This window comes from Palaemon carinicauda, chromosome 31, assembly GCF_036898095.1.
Source record: "Palaemon carinicauda isolate YSFRI2023 chromosome 31, ASM3689809v2, whole genome shotgun sequence".
Classification (NCBI taxonomy): Eukaryota; Metazoa; Arthropoda; class Malacostraca; order Decapoda; family Palaemonidae; genus Palaemon; species Palaemon carinicauda.
This window is the reverse complement of record NC_090755.1, coordinates 43,777,970-43,794,385: the sequence shown is the minus strand read 5'-3', so window position 1 is coordinate 43,794,385 and position 16,416 is coordinate 43,777,970. Positions and strand designations below refer to the sequence as shown.

The following is a 16,416-nucleotide window of genomic DNA, read 5'->3' as shown; positions in this document are numbered from 1 at the left end:
AGCCCTTTGCTTATGCGTATGTTATTGTTAATGGTAGAACATGTGAGTATGTAAGTCACAGAATCGGTCACGGGGAAGACTGCAGCGATGTGATGCTGAATAATCTAAAAGTGACTGGAAGGATAGGCTATATGCGAGAGTTTGTCAAAATATCCCATTTATATGACTGAGAAAAGCTTAAGGGATTTCAAAGAGGCTGTGGAGTGTAAAGTATGCAAAGTTAAATTTAATGAGAATATACGCAAAATCCGGCATCATTTACATTATTTACAATATGATAATTATAAGAGTGCTCTATGAAATAAATGCAATCTTAACATTAAGGATGTCGTTCCTACCCTCCGAGTGTACTTACATAATTTGTCCTATGATTTACCCCTCATATTAAAGCTTGCCTCTCCTCAATTTAGATTTAATATCTTCAAGAATAACTGTTTAAAATTTTATCACGGCACTGTAGGCAGGATAAAATTCGTAGATTCAGTCAATTTAATAAGAGGCAGCATTTCCAATCTAGCTACGAGTCATATTCGTAATAATGGCTCACTGCATATATCAAATCGATTGTTGGAAGGATATGCAGATGAAGTAAAGGATCTCATACTTAAGACTGGCAAACAATTCTACCCTTATGATTATGTTACGGGGTATGACATCCTTCTTAAAGATTGTATCCTAACAAGATCTAAATTTAATAATAGGTTGACGAGTTCCTCAATTTCTGAAGATGATTACGAACATATCAAATCTGTATGGAAGGCTTCAAAATGTTGTAATCTCCTTGACTATACCTTATTATACTTACTAGTTGATGTTGCAATGCTGTGTGATATTTTCATGGCATGGAGAGAAGCCTTATTTTCTTCTTTCTGCCTAGACTGCACATCTTTCCTAACCTGCACTTCTCTCTCTGGAAGCCTTTCTCTTTAGAACACGTATAAAACTACCTCTCATCAGTGATGGAGAGCTGTATCAACTTATCACAGAAAATATTCGAGGTGGGTTCTACAGTCTAATCCGCCGTCACGCAATCGCCGACAATATATCCATAAATTGTAACTTTAATCCTTCATTGACTAAATCCCAATATATACTGTATGCAGATTTCACCTCTCTTTACCCGACCGTCATGGCTAAGTTCAGAATGCTGCTTGTTTATATTTCAGAGTTATCCCTCTCAGAATTGGATACTTTCAGACAACGAGATATCTTGTCCATTGATGCGCATGACGATATTGGATATTTTATTCTATGTGACACTGAGCATGTTGAAGATTATGTGGCTGTGAGAACTGATGCATTCACCCTTGTCATGCAACATCTTAGTATCACGAAGGATATGATCTCTAAATATTCTCAGGATTTCCTCAAGGAACTGAATATTAACATCCCACGAAAAAATACGAAGCTAGTGGTTACACACCTCCCCATGAATGATAAATTAATATACCTTCCCCTCTTACGAACACTCATAAGGTTAGGGTTAAAGATTTTGACTATCAGAAGGGTGTATAAATTCAGACAGGAATACTACCTCCGTGAGTATATAGCAGGATGTGCAGCTATGCGTGCGAGGGAGACAGATTGTGATAAAAAATCAACTATGAAAGTTATGATGAATTCTCTCTTTGGGGTTACGATTAAAAATCAGTTAAACTACTCAACCAAGAGCGTAATCGTCAACAATGAAGACACTCCTCCGAAATGTCTCTAAACATACATTCAAGTCTGTTGATGTCATCAGTGAGGATAGAGTAATTGTAAATCACACCATGACGAATATTATGGCAGATTCTCCTATATACATTGGTTTCTCTATCCTAGACTTATCAAAGAAAATTATGTATGACTTCTTTTATGATACCCTCGTAAGATTATAAGGTAAAAAGATAAAGCTGCTTTACATGGATACTGATAGTTTCTTCCTCACTTTGGAAGTTGAAATCTAGATGATGAGTTAAAAGGCCCTTTAAAAGAATATTTTAACTTTAGTAACTTTCCCGAAGACCAATAAAGCTTGAGACTGCAAATGACCACGTCACCGAATTTGTAGGTGTCAAGCCTAAAGTATACTCTTACAAGACAATGAATAGCTGATTTAAACACTCTTAAAGATATTCAGCAGTCAATCCAACATTCTATAGAGCATCAGCAATATAAGGATTCCATAGGGGGGAGTGATATATTGACAAAAGAAGAGTATAGCCTGCAAAATATTGAGGGGACTGTGTGTTTAACCCATAATCGTAAGATAGCCCTATCTCCCTACGAAGATAAGAGATATGAATCTTACTCATACGGTTATCCAAAGGTTCGTGGTGATATGGCTGGAAGGGTTAATGAACTTTCATGCCTCCCTCCGGCTATCACACACGGTGTGGATACCTCCTCCTCCTCCTCCTCCTCCTCCTGTTCCAAGACCTAATCCTACTCTTTCTTTGCAAAGATTCCCTAAAAACCATTTATTATGAGACAAAGGAGTAAAAATAACAATGCACTAAGGAGGGTACGTAGTCAACACTCTCCTCCTCCTCCTCCTCCTCCTCTTCCTCCACCTCCTCCTCCTACACATTCTTCACCCTCTACATCTGGGATGGTATCATTACAGACAGGTGTCTCTCCAACGGGTTGCATCAAACGGAGAGGAATGCACAACAATATCAATTCACGCAAGAAGAGAAGGGGTATACAGACTGGTAGAATAATTCTCCCAGAGGTCGAAATTCCTGAGGAAGGTGAAGATTTCACCTCTTAACCACTACTCCATGCTATGGCTGTATACCTCTCATTTCTTTTCCTCTAATACTCCCCCTCTCACCCCTAACTCATGGTAAATAGCACTGACTGTGACACTAACCTGTTTCAAGTCCGTAAATGCATATGTAACTCTTTTGGTTTAAAAGAAAAACAGAATATCATCCTCATCGTCATCATCGTCATCCTCATCATCATCATCATTATCATTATAATTTCCATAATGTTTATACTAGCTCACTCCCGAATAATGGAAACATTAAAAACACCTTGTGTAAACAGATTTAAATAAAGGCTATTTTTTTCACATAATAGCACCCACTTGAATGAAGGAAATAAAAAAAACTTTGAAACTGTAAATAATTTTTTTTTTAAATTATAAATCCAGTATTTCAGTGAACTGAAAACCCCCTATAATATATATATATATATATATATATATATATATATATATATATATATATATATATATATATATATATATATATATATATATATATATATATATATATATATATATATATATATATATATATATATATATATATTGAAATAGTTCCTCATTGGCATTCACACCTTCACAATGACAACTTCAAGCTTCCGTAAAGACGTGACAAATTTATTTTCCTCCCCATCCAGGATAATAATAGCTTGATATAGCAATTCAGGGAAAACACAGTTGGCTCAAAACATTGTTGAAAAATAACATGAAGTCTTTCACACTATCCTGTACTGTGGAGTAGACGACCATCCCTTAGGGCGGCATACTGGGATTAGAAATGAATTTAGAATTAGTAGGGAGATCCTGAATTCTTTTGAATATACAGACAGTGCTGTAGGAGATCTGGGCTTATTATTCGTCCTTGTTGATTGCTTTATAGAGGCGTGTGATAATAAATTTGTCACTCAAGCATTCACTGCAGGTCGACACTCAAATATTTCAGTAATATATATAACCCAGAACGTATTCCACTCGGGTAAATTTAGCAGAAGTATAAGTCTGAATTGTTCTCATTATATACTAATTATATATAAAAGGGCTTTATCTCATAATAAGTATGGTTATTTATTACTGGATCTGGGACCGAATACTCCAGAAGAATTACAACATCGTACTAACATAGTAGGGGAGACCGAGTATCAAGTCATTTTTCAATGGTGAGCAGAAGGCATAACTCGATTTTAAAAAGACTTTACGAAACTGAAAAGTCACCGAATAGCTACGGTGGTGTAGAGACATTGTTTAAAAATGCGAGAAAGGTGGATGAAAACATTACTAGGAGTATTGTTAGAGATTTTCTAGAAAGCCAGTCATCAAATACCTTACATAAAATCACGCGGAAGAAGTTCACAAGGAGGAAAGTACTATCACCCAAGCCTAGAGGTATAGCTGGTTGTGAACTCGCTGACATGTCGAGACTTGCGAGATACAACCGGGGTTATAAATATGTTTTAATTGTTATTGATATATTTTCCCGCTATCTTCAAGTAGTACCCATAAAGAAGAAAAATGGCACTAGTGTGATGCAGGCACTCAAAACTGTCCTCGACAGTGACGATTTTAATGGAGTGCCACGTCTGAACTCTGATGAGGGAGGAGAATTCTATAATAGATATGTCCGTCAATATCTTGATGGGAAAAAGATAAAATTGTATAGTGTATATTCATGAGAGATAAAGTCTTCAATTGCTGAGCGGGTAATTAGAACATTGAAGAGTAAATTTTACAGACACTTAACTCATAATAATACACTCACTTATATAAATTTGTTAAATGACAATTTTACCAGTTATAATGATTCACCTCATCGCGGGTTAGGGGCTAATCAGACCCCCAATCAGATTCATGTACTAACCGCAAGAGAAGATGTGGAAAGGCAATTTGCGAGGATGTGTATTAAGAATGACGAGACTAAAAAGACATTCAGTTTCACTCTCAGTGTTGGAAGGACTGTACGTATTGCCGATGAGAAAAGGAATGCTCCCTTCAGAAGTGGTTTCACAGTGCAGAATACTTATGAGATCTTCAGGATAAGAAGGATTGACAACAGTCAGCAACCGACTGTCTATTATTTGGAGGATTTAAGTGGTGAAGAAATTCAAGGTATGTTTTATAGAGAAGAATTAATCCCAACGACTCTACCTGAACTGTATGATATAATAGTGTTGAGGAGAAAAACGGTTGATGGTAAAAGGAAGTATTTAGTTAAGTGGAGTGGATACCCAGACCACTTTAATTCATGGCTTGATGAAAGTCATATAATTCAAGTATGACCGGCAGTAAAAGGAATAAAGAATTAATTATTTTTCTATCCCATTTACCCGCCAAACATACATGTAAAATAACAGCTGTACTAGGGGGAAAATATATTATTACAATTTCCGAAAAATTTCAGAATTTCTTGGAGTAGAATCTGACACAGGACGTGAATAATATCAGGAGATTAAAGAGATACAGGGAGGAAGTGCGGAAAACTGAACTGAAGAAAACCGCAATACATAAGAAAAAGAAAATTCTCCAAAGTAGGAGAGGTGGAGCTATTCTGTCTGTATTATTACCACTGGCAGCAGGACTAATATCATGTACCTTCAAATAAAGTTAATAATAGAAAAACAGGCATGAGGGAATTGTATTTAATTTCAAGACTTACTTACAAGCGGATGAGGGGAAAAAAGACATCTGATGAGGGGGGACGAACTGGTATTTCAAATGTGCGGGAAAAAACAGAAACTTTGAATGCATCATATCAGGCAAAGGTCAGAAATAGCAACAATATCCCCTTGAAGACTATTGAACGTCGGAAGAGAAATAGGGATAGTCCGCAAAAAATGGTTAAGACTACTATAGCACCCAAGATAAGAGATGTGAGGAATGTCCTGCAGAATAATTCGATTCCTTTCAGGATATAAAAAATAAACAGCCAGAACCCCATTAGCAGGCCTTTGCTAGCTGAAATTCTCCCCATGTATTTCACTCAGCACAGAATACCTTATGTTAATAGTGTATTAAAGTACTTAGAAAGGTCCGTTAGCGTGAGATGGGATTATAATGGGGATCTCCTTTCACCAAATAATAAGTACAATATTTTGGATATGATACAAAAATCTGACGGTAAAAAAGTGGTTGAGGATGAATATCTGAATGACTATGAATATATAGTAAAAGCTGCTAATATACCTCACTGGATGATTAGAAATAAAGCTCTGATAAAGCAGCTAAAAACTGTCTATGAAATTAAAAAGGGAGGGGCTATACATCAAAGAGATCTCAAGAATAAATATCCCCATCAGGAAATTTCCTGTATTCCTTATTAACGAGGCGTGTGAATCGTGATATAACCTGTTCTATAAGGAGCGGAGGGTAGAACAGTAATCAGATGGAAGGAGTTATGACATGATAGTACATGTTAATTGAAGATAACAAGATGAGTATAAACCTCGATGAAATTGTTTACAAGCGGAGCCTCAGATAAGGTAGAAAATGAAATATCACATCGTTAGGGGTAGGGGGAGGGATTGATAAGCAAATCGTATATAAGTTGGGTGAAGGAGCATAGACAATCAAAAGTTTTGAAGCTTTCTTCAAGATGGAGGGTAGTAGCACCTGCAAGGTAATATTCGGATCCTTGACCAGCCCTGTCTACAAGCAACGAGGTATCTCCATAGTCACTGCCATCAATGCGGTGGCATGTAAGAATTTTGAGGCCGTGAAGGATGTACTGGGGGCATACCCCTATGCAGATGTGGCAGGGATGAGATATACAAAACCTGGCGCAAGTTACGCATGTCAAAGGGATAGGAGTGTGCCGGGTACGGCCATCTTGAACACATCCACGCTTGATTTGTATGTGGATAACCCAGTCGTGGCAACTTTAATAACTCAGTATGGTAAAGGAGAGTCGATTGAGAATAACCCATATGCAAGGAATAGTGTTCAGTATTCCCAAGATTTACATCACGTGAACCGACTTCGCGAAGATACAGAAGAACGGAGATTACATCACTTCCACAGTGCATTAACAAATTTGAAGGATAAGCTGAATGACCAGAAATTTGATCACGTTCAACATGTGCTTTTCCCATTAGGTAATGGCAGGAGAGGAAGAATTGATACAAAGTGGCTGGCCTACTATCTACCGAGTATATTCACCTTTAATCAAGAACTGGAAGGGAAGACTGTTTATATCGTCGCAGGTGAAAAGTTATTTTCTAGTCTGGATGAAAAACTTAATGGGATATGGTTATATCCAATCTTCTGGGGCCATTAAGAAAATTATAAATTCTAAATAATTTTGTTAAGGCTGATGAAGAAAATAGAGATATCTGTTGGGCTGACAGAGGAGAGGTTGAATGTCGCTATTTGTCAATGTATTTGCATGCCTGACCATTTCTGTTTATTTTTAATCTATTTCTTTTTAAGAGTAAAATGTTGTGAATAAAACTATTGAGTTTCAATTACATCCTCCTAAAAATGTATATTGCATATATAGCTATAAATGTGAACTCACTGAAATATCCACCCTCAGTAGGGTAAGAAGATGTCTGGTGACCACACGGTTTATTTAACCAGTATAGGCTGCTTAGATGCATATCCAGATAACAAGCCTAGTTTATTCATCAATAGGATTGCTACACTGATAGTTTTGGGGGATGATTATGAGTATGAAGTGGGTCTCGTGTCTATCATGCACCCAATTCAGTACTATGCCATAAAGTCGAATGATACAGTCTCATATTAAGGTGCATACACGCTACCAGTCTGCTAATAATACTTCCACTGGTGAAAGTATGGCGGCACATACACATATATATACGCCTAATATTAGTGTCATGGCAGGGATATGAAAAAGTTGGTTAAGACTTTAAACGACGATTTAAATAAGGAATTAAAGGTTTATTTTAGTGATAGATATTCAGCATTCATTAAACTCAGTACCATATTCAAATGGGATGACACTCAGAAAAAAAAAAAAATACCATGCAATATGTTAAGGGTGATTCATTTAGGAAGGGGGATGTGCAGACAATTCATATAACTTTCAGCAGTGAAGCATCCAATCTGCTGGGCTTCAGAGCTGATACAGAATATGTAATCTATGGAAAAGGAGAGAAAAGAGAGGTTTCAAGCTATACATTCCCATCTGAAAATTGTGGAGTTGATTATATGTACATTTATTCGGATGTGATACAGCCGAGTTACTTTGCTAGCAGACTTGTAAATATTTTAGACTCTTTCCATATAGATAACGGCAAGAATAGAGGTATACATAACACATTATATAAACCTCTAAATACAAAGGTGTTGGATCATATATCTATAATCATTACGGATCAGAATGGGGGAACTAAAAGATTCGTTGAAAACTCATGTCAGGGTTAGGTGAATAAAATAATAAATACCGATCTACCTGGCATTAATTGACAATTGAGCATCACAGGAGGCTGTACTACTGCAGAGTTTTTTCTTTTTATATTACTATTTCGGAGTAGATACGATCAAGATCATGAGACTGAATTTCGTTCCACCATCAGAAGAGGAATTTAGGAGGCTTTTTCTTTCTACACCCCTAAGAAGAGGTGCTGGGCTAGAAGATATTTCAATATTTTATCCGACTCGAAGACGGGGAGGAAGTGTGATGTCAGCTATATCACGGGTGGCTAGGAGGGTATTACCCTTTATATTCGAGGCTCTCAATCCTTCCGCTAAGGAATTTGGTAGGGCTGTAATGTCCGATATGATCACTGCGGAAAGACCATTAAATGAATCTCTAAAAAAACATGGAGTTCAGGCATTGAAGTCAACAGGGTTAAGACTTCTAAGAGATTCACGAAAGAGAGGGAAGTAAAAAAAAGGAAGCAGTTTGAAAGTGATTCGTAAGACTAAGAAGGAGTTTGGAGGAATGCGGAGATTGCATAAGAATGATGTGTATAACCTACTACATTCATTAGGACGTGGGACAGCATAGAGTTTGTATCCTTTCTTTAATCTCATTTCATAACTAAGCAGAATTTTCAACTTCACATCATGGCTGGAATGACACCGAATACCCCAGGAAGTGGAAATAAGATTCCAGTATCCTCGTATATGGCAGGAATATCTGGATCATATCCAAATGTTAACAGGCAGAGACTAATTGAAAGTTCAATTAATTCTAAAGAGAGGGTTGACTTCATGCCCAGTAATGTGGGAATTAATCAGGTATTGTCTGATAGGTATATAGAATTTCGTGTGAATAGGGTGGTCGGTTCCTTTCTTGATTTATCGTGTATAACATTAGAATTATTCATTCATATCACTAGAAATGGTGTCAATTTAACAGCGGCACAAAATGTGGGAGTAGTAAACGGGGTGGGTAATACATTATTCAAGTCCGTATCCGTCTTTCTGAATGAAAAGATGGTCGAGTCATATCCTTTATACAATTATCTATCTTATATGAAAATGTTGATGAATGTGAAGCCGGACTCACTCGAGAATATAGCGAGGTGTGGATATTTCTGTGATGATTATTGTGAAGAGCACAGGATTACGAGGCAGTATACTGATAATACATTGAAGGAGGGGGAGCATTTGGAAGTTAAGCAGATGCCCAAGCTTAAAATCTATGGAATTAACACATACTTCCCACTATTACTAGATTTAGCAACTATTGACATGTATCTAATGGATTTGGTCAATCTGAGAATTCGATTAGAGTTGGCGAATGATAGTTGGGTTATGAACACGGATATGAAGGGACATATAAATCATTTGACAATACAGCAATCGAAGTTATGTATAGATCGTGTCACTCCTCATTATAACGCAATGGCTGCGTTAAATCAGTCATTATTATCAAAGCCTATACAATACATATTCAGCCAGTCTTTTTATAAGACCTACGTTGTTGGGATTAATGAATCGTCAATAATGATAGATGAACCTTTTGGTTCATGCATTCCAGACAAGATGACACTAGCACTAATTGATATGAGACATTTTTCAGGGGATTATACAAGTAACCCATTATTCTTCCACCATGCAAATGTAAATAATATACATATCACTATTAACGGAAGTACCATATATAATATAAACGCAGCATTCCCAGAGAGAGTTGTGCAGGCGTATTATGAATCCCAGAAGGCAATTGGCATAGATGAGGAGAATATTATATCCTTGGATAGTTTTCCGCAGGGGAGAACCATTTTTAATTTTAATTTCGTACATGAGGATATAAAAGAAGCTCTACCAGTAGAGAGATCAGCCAGTATGTGAATCATTTTAAAATTGAGTACAGCAGTAATCACACCCCATCGCATTATGCTTTTTGGAGATACTACGGGTATTTTATCGATTGATGAGGACAGGATTATTCATTGTGATGTGAGGGGTTAGGACTGATGGATACTAGAGAGCTGGATAGAGATCTAAGGGGAAGGGTGGGGAAATTAGTGAATTGCGTAGGCATATTTTCTTCTGATCATGTTGGAAGTAAAAGGCTGAGGTCATACTGGAAGGAAGCTATCACCTTCATCGCAAATACGTTAGAAATCTCTTCAGACATCAATAACATGGGACACTGGGTCTGCTTTTATGTGGCTAAGTCACCTGAAAATTATATAATATTTTTTGATAGTTATGGTATTAGCCCAGAGATATACAGTAAGCATTCCTTGACCTTCTTCAAGAGGAATAAATCCTTTGAATTGTTCAAATTCATGACACCAATGCAGCCAGATTTATTATATAAGTGTGGGTTAAATGTTTTATACTTCATACATTCAGTTAGTCATTACCGGGTAGGGTATACGTTATGGAAAATAAAGACCATGTTCTCCCCCAGTAATTTAAGGCTAAATGATGGGATAGTAGCTAATTATTATTTCACTCGTTTGATGAGGAAATCCTGCTCTGAGTATAAAGGGAGAGAAAAGAGAGCGATTACATATAAAGAATGCATCAGAATGAGGGATAATTATGAACCTTCCTGAGTCTAATTATTAGAAATAGTCATGATAGGGGATGTCCCACGTTTGCACGAGTTTATTTATATCCATGACGTTGGGTTAATTTCTATTCTCTTTTTTATTCATTTATTAATTAGGGACGGGAATTACTCATGTGATTCATTTATTCCTTAGTGGAGGTGCCGTCATGAGTCTAATGAGTTATTTGTTTTATACCTTATCAGGCTTCCAACCAGACCATTTATCTCAGCAGTAGAGGATGAAAACTAATAAGTATAAAGTTTGGAGCACAGTGAGGTTGTGATACGAGAGGGCTATGATGACCTACAAGAAGTTCACAAAAATGACATTAGAAGCATTCTTACAAATCCGCTTAAAATTTGTATGTTAGGAGAAATGAAAAATACATGCATATATAAAGATCACTCTGGTTGTATAAGATAAATAAAATACTGCTTTTTAAAATATTACTTTCACTATCCAATATATCGTGGCTTATGATCCTCACGAGAAAGATGACATTCATCGTCGCGAGGAGACATTCGTAGATCTGTTTATTCAGGTGTTATCGTATCCAGTATCGTGGCTTATCATCTTCCTCACGAGAAAGATAACACATTGTCAGCAGAACAAAATATACCTACATCTGTTTATTCAGGTGTTATCGTATTAAAGAAACTAACATTAATAACAATAATAATAATAATGAATATTGCAATAATTTTATTAACAATAATTTCAAAACATAACGATAATTTTAATAGTTTCCATAATAGCTATTTAAGTTTAAATGATGGACTCGTATTATTATTATTATTATTATTATTATTATTATTATTATTATTATTGTTATTATTATTATTGTACTGGGTTGTTCAAGGATAGACGTTAGTCGTAACAGTTGTTTATTGTTAACAAGAAGTTTCAACCTGAAATATATATTCCAGGTAATACAAAATAATATAATGCCAACAGCTATACAAATCTTAAATTCCCCGGATTTAATCAATAATAATAATAATGAGTATTGTGATAAACAATAATTTCAAAATATATTGATAATTTTAATAATTCCCATAATAACTATTTAAGATTGAATGATAGACTCGTAGTTAAGTATTATTTCACTTACTTAAAGGGTTAGCTTAGGTTATGTTAGGTTAGGATAGGTTTAAGATTGAATGGTTAGGTTAGGTTAGGTTAGGCTAGGTTTGGGTTGAGTTAGGTTAGGTTAGGTTAGATGTGGGTTAGTTAGGTATTATTTCACTCACTTGGTGGGTTAGGTTAGGTTAGTTTAGGTTGAGAGAGAGAGAGAGAGAGAGAGAGAGAGAGAGAGAGAGAGAGAGAGAGAGAGAGAGACAGAGAGAGAGAGAGAGAGAGACAGAGAGAGAGATTAAGATACGTTACGGGTAGCCAATGAGGTTAAGAGAGGGGTGGAGTTAGGTTAGGGCTAGTCACTGAGGTTAAGAGAAGGGGGTGGATTTTGGTTAGATATAGCCAATGAGATTAAATCTATATATATATATATATATATATATATATATATATATATATATATATATATATATATATATATATATATATATATATATATATATATATATATATATATATATATATATATATATATATATATATATATATATATATATATATTTGGGCTCAAGCCATGGCGTCCTGATGGAAGGTTCCTTTTTGGTAGCTTCCTTAGGTATAAGACTACTAAGATATTCCCAGAGAATTTAACCACAGGTTATCACAGAATTCTAACTTCTGGAGCGAGTATCTCAAAGGTTTCCCTTTAAGACATCGTAATACAACAGGGGACGCGCATGTCTGAACGCGCCACATAGCTATCTTCACCCCGAACAGAGTTAATGCTTCGGTGTGTAAGGACTGAGAATAGCTGGGAGCCGTTCCACAGCTAATCTCACTCGTGGCTACTACTGATACTCGAGACGTAAACAAACGGACGCCATTGCTCTGATGACGTCACGCCCGTCTTCATCCTTTGTTTAGTAGCTGCCCTACTTAGACGGATTTTCCCTGTGTTAACTTTATCGTTTTGCATCTTCGCTATGTCGTTACCTTCAGCCTCGCCTTCTTCTGGAAAGTTGAGTACAAGGTTCCAGTATTGTTTAATTAAGCTCTGGCCGTAAAGTAAATATTACTTTTCGAGATAATTGCTGTTTTGTGGCAGAGCTGTGCCTCTACCGGACCCGCCATTTTATGGCGTCGTTGTTGTTACGCATGTCTTATTTAATTAGCCACAACAACGTTTCCGGCCTTATTTACTAATCGATTACATTAGTTTATTTAGTCTTCATAACTAGGAACTTTTATATCGTGTTTAGACGCTTTTTATCGGTCATCGATTGACCTCATACCAGTCGGCTACTATAGCCCCCAGGCCAGGAGCCTACATACAAGTGTTCATGCATGATTTATTAGTGATCCTAGGCTAAGTTATGAAGATAGTGGCATTATTTTACAATACTTTTGACAGTGATGCAAATGTTTTCGCCTTCAGGGACCATATAGGGGATAGGCTAGTCAGTGACTCTTTCTAGCCTAACCTAATGATAGGACCCCTATATGCTTCCTTCATCCCCTGCCTTGGCATTCCCTCTATTTAGCCTTGATTCCTTTTCTGAGTAAAGGGATCAATTGTCTAATAGAGTATATATCGCCTCTCTGTCCTCCCTAAAGGAATGAACCCCCTTTAGGGTTGCGTCCGAGAGTGAGGTTAGGCTAGCCCTACCTCTATGGCTAGGATAGTCTATGACTTTCCTGCGATAGCGATATGTCTTCTTCCTTTCCTAGTTCAGGACTCTTAGCCCTGCTCTAGGTTGGGTTAGGAAGGTTTCTCTGTTCCATGCTGAAACTGTACTCTTGCACCGTTTTAGCTGATCTGCCTGATCTTAGGTTAGGGAGTGTCCTCCCTTTCCCTAGTGGCCGCTCTGGTACAGAAACCCTTCCTTGGAAGACTTCTCTCTTCTCCCTCCCCACCTATCTCTTGTATAGCCTAGCCTATGCTTAGGTTAGTTTATACCCATCTGTCCCCTGTCCTACAACTCCTCCTTAGGGTGGAATAGTAGGGCTACCCGAGCTTCCTTGTGCAGTCCGCTCTGGTACATATACCTTCATAGTGTCCTATAAGGTTAGTTGCTAGAATAGCTCTGCATATGGGAGTCTCCCCCCCCTTTTGGGTGTTCCCTAGCCCTCCCTTGGGCTACCTTGCTCCCGGTCCTTAGTGACCCCTGCTCCTGGATGTTAGAGCCTGCCTCTATCATGGGTACACCCTCTCAGGGAAGGGGGGGGATGTCTGGAGTCCTGATGGTACTCCTGCATCCCTTCCCCCCTCCCCCCCTGTCTCTCTCCCTATCCGGGTGCCGGTCTCTTGCCGCCTCTACTGTCGGCAATACCTGCCTCCTACTTGGTGACTCTTCCTAACCTTGCCGCCAGCCCCCCGTGTACCGAGGGACTGCCGGCTGCCGCCGGCTACTACCGGCGGCTCTCCTCCTCCTAGCTTGTCGTCCGCTCGCTGGTCGGCCGCCGGAGTGCCGGCATATACTGCCGGCAACCCGGTACAGCTTTAACCATCCTTATCCCAGTCACCAATCCGGCATCCTCCGACTGCCGGAGCCTCCGCTCCCTGCCGGCGTGCCGCCGTTGTGCCGGCGGCCGCCATCCTGGTATTTGACTGACTTTGAACATTGTCTGTCCTAATGCCAGAATCTATGCTGGAGCGAGCTCCGGCATGCCGGCGGCTTGCCGGATGCCCCGGAGGCGTCAAGAATACTTGCACCCCCTTCCTGTAGCTATCATAGGATAATGATAGCCCTATATCGCAAACAGATAGACTGTTTCTACTATTAAGATCAGTACCTGGTACTGCTCTGTTAGTGATCATGCTGTCTCTTTGCATTCTTCTAATTCCAGCATGCTATGTGCATCTTAGCACGGCTGGTTGCCAGAAGCAGTTACCTTTAAAAGAGGCCTTCTAGCCCCAAGCTTGGAACCGAATGATCTCGGTCCCAATCTTGCCCTTGGATTTTTCCACGGAATTCCAAAATACTTGGAGCTCTAAGGAATTATATCCGGTGCCTTCGGTCACTCGGATTATCCAGGGACCAAGCTTATGGTAACCAGCCGGGCGAGATGCATGGAGCATGTTCTCCTTTACTATTTCATTCTCTATGCATCACACCTTTCATTAAGTTAAAATTAATAATTAATATTAACTTAGTTTAAGAGCCATTCTTATGACTCCCCCATACTCATTTTCTCTTTCTTCCACAGGAGGAGCAGATGAAGTGTGATTTCGCCTTCTGCGCTGTGAAACGCCCGCAGTTTTACGGGCATACGGCTTGCAGGACTCACGCCCCTTGTGCAGACAAGAAAGGGGATTTGAAGTTTTGGAATCCACTGAACTGTACGGTCTGTCAGGCTCACCTAGTTGAGGCCTTCCATAATCCTCCCTCAGCGGAGATTAGAGACATTTCTCGTGAAAAGCTGCGCAAGTGGGTGCGTGGCTTCCAGAAAAATGCTACCGGACCGTACCTGGCCACCGAAGAACTGAGGTCACTGTTGTTCCCTAAGGCCTCCCCTGACTCAGTGGTACCCAAAGACGTGATCCCCACTGTCCAAATTACGGTGGAACCTGATGTAGTCATGGCTCAGTCCATGCACGAGTGCCGTTTGGATTCCGAAGATGACGAACAGATTTCGGATGTCTCGGAAGACACGGAGAAAACACTTATGGCTCAAGGAGCCGAAGATGACGAAGACAAGGTGGAATACGCCGAGTCGGAGCAAGAGGTCGCTCCCCCGTCCATCCCCCCTCCTACTCCTACACCGACGGAAATGTCTATTCCGTCTACCTCCTCGACTCCGGATCCTTCTTCTTCCACTCAAGAATTGATCCGACTGATTAGAGCCGTCATGGACGACAGGCTGAAGGAGAACCAGGAGTCCATCAGGTCGATGATAGGATCCAGAGAACCGAAGAAGATTTCGGTCAAGGATCTCCCCGCTTGCTCTCATGCCAACCCGTGGAGGTATGCAGAGCATATGGTTATTGCGACCGGCAGGATCTTTGTCAGTGATAAGATCGGCACGGTCCCTTTGGAAGATGTGGAGTTCTTCCCAAACTTTGAGGCCTACCCGGACTGTTACGTCCGGCTTCGTTCCGAACCTGCCTCGAAGGAAGAGACCGAACCTAAGGAAGAGATAGTGTTCAATCTCGCAAAGGCCCAGGCTATGCTAGCCTCCGCATTCAAGAGTAGAGGCTTTACCTGCTCTAAGCTTCCGGCCTTGAGCAAGAAGCACCCTACTTACGTTGCACCTGAAACTGCGGTTCTTCCATTCTTGGAAAAGGCCTTAGCTGCATGCCTTAAAGCGGCGGATGGAGGGGAAACCCTGCCCTGCATTGGAGGAGTGCAGACCCTTCTCCATAGTGACCCCCCCTGACGCTCGACACTGGAAAGATGTTCAACATACTTTCGTCGTGGGAAGGCTCGATCCTGACGTCGCCGGACGTCAGTTTAATGAAGACCTCCCTAAGCTCAACGATCACCTCCTTCGTCGGGAACAAGACACGAAGGAGAGGCTTGCGGCATCCCTCTCTCATCAAGTCCAACTTGAAGTTATGGCCTGTGACACTAGAGTACCAGACCACTACATGGTACTCTCCAAATCCCACTTATTGAC

The 16,416-nt window shown here is 39.4% G+C and overlaps 1 protein-coding gene across 1 annotated transcript; it reads left to right on the top strand.

Annotated features, from left to right (window-relative positions):
- The first annotated feature begins 8,779 nt into the window (after positions 1-8,779).
- Positions 8,780-10,012, top strand: LOC137624716 (uncharacterized). The gene has a single exon (XM_068355668.1). The coding sequence runs from the start codon at positions 8,780-8,782 to the stop codon at positions 10,010-10,012; it is 1,233 nt and encodes a 410-aa protein (XP_068211769.1).
- The last annotated feature ends 6,404 nt before the right edge of the window (positions 10,013-16,416 follow it).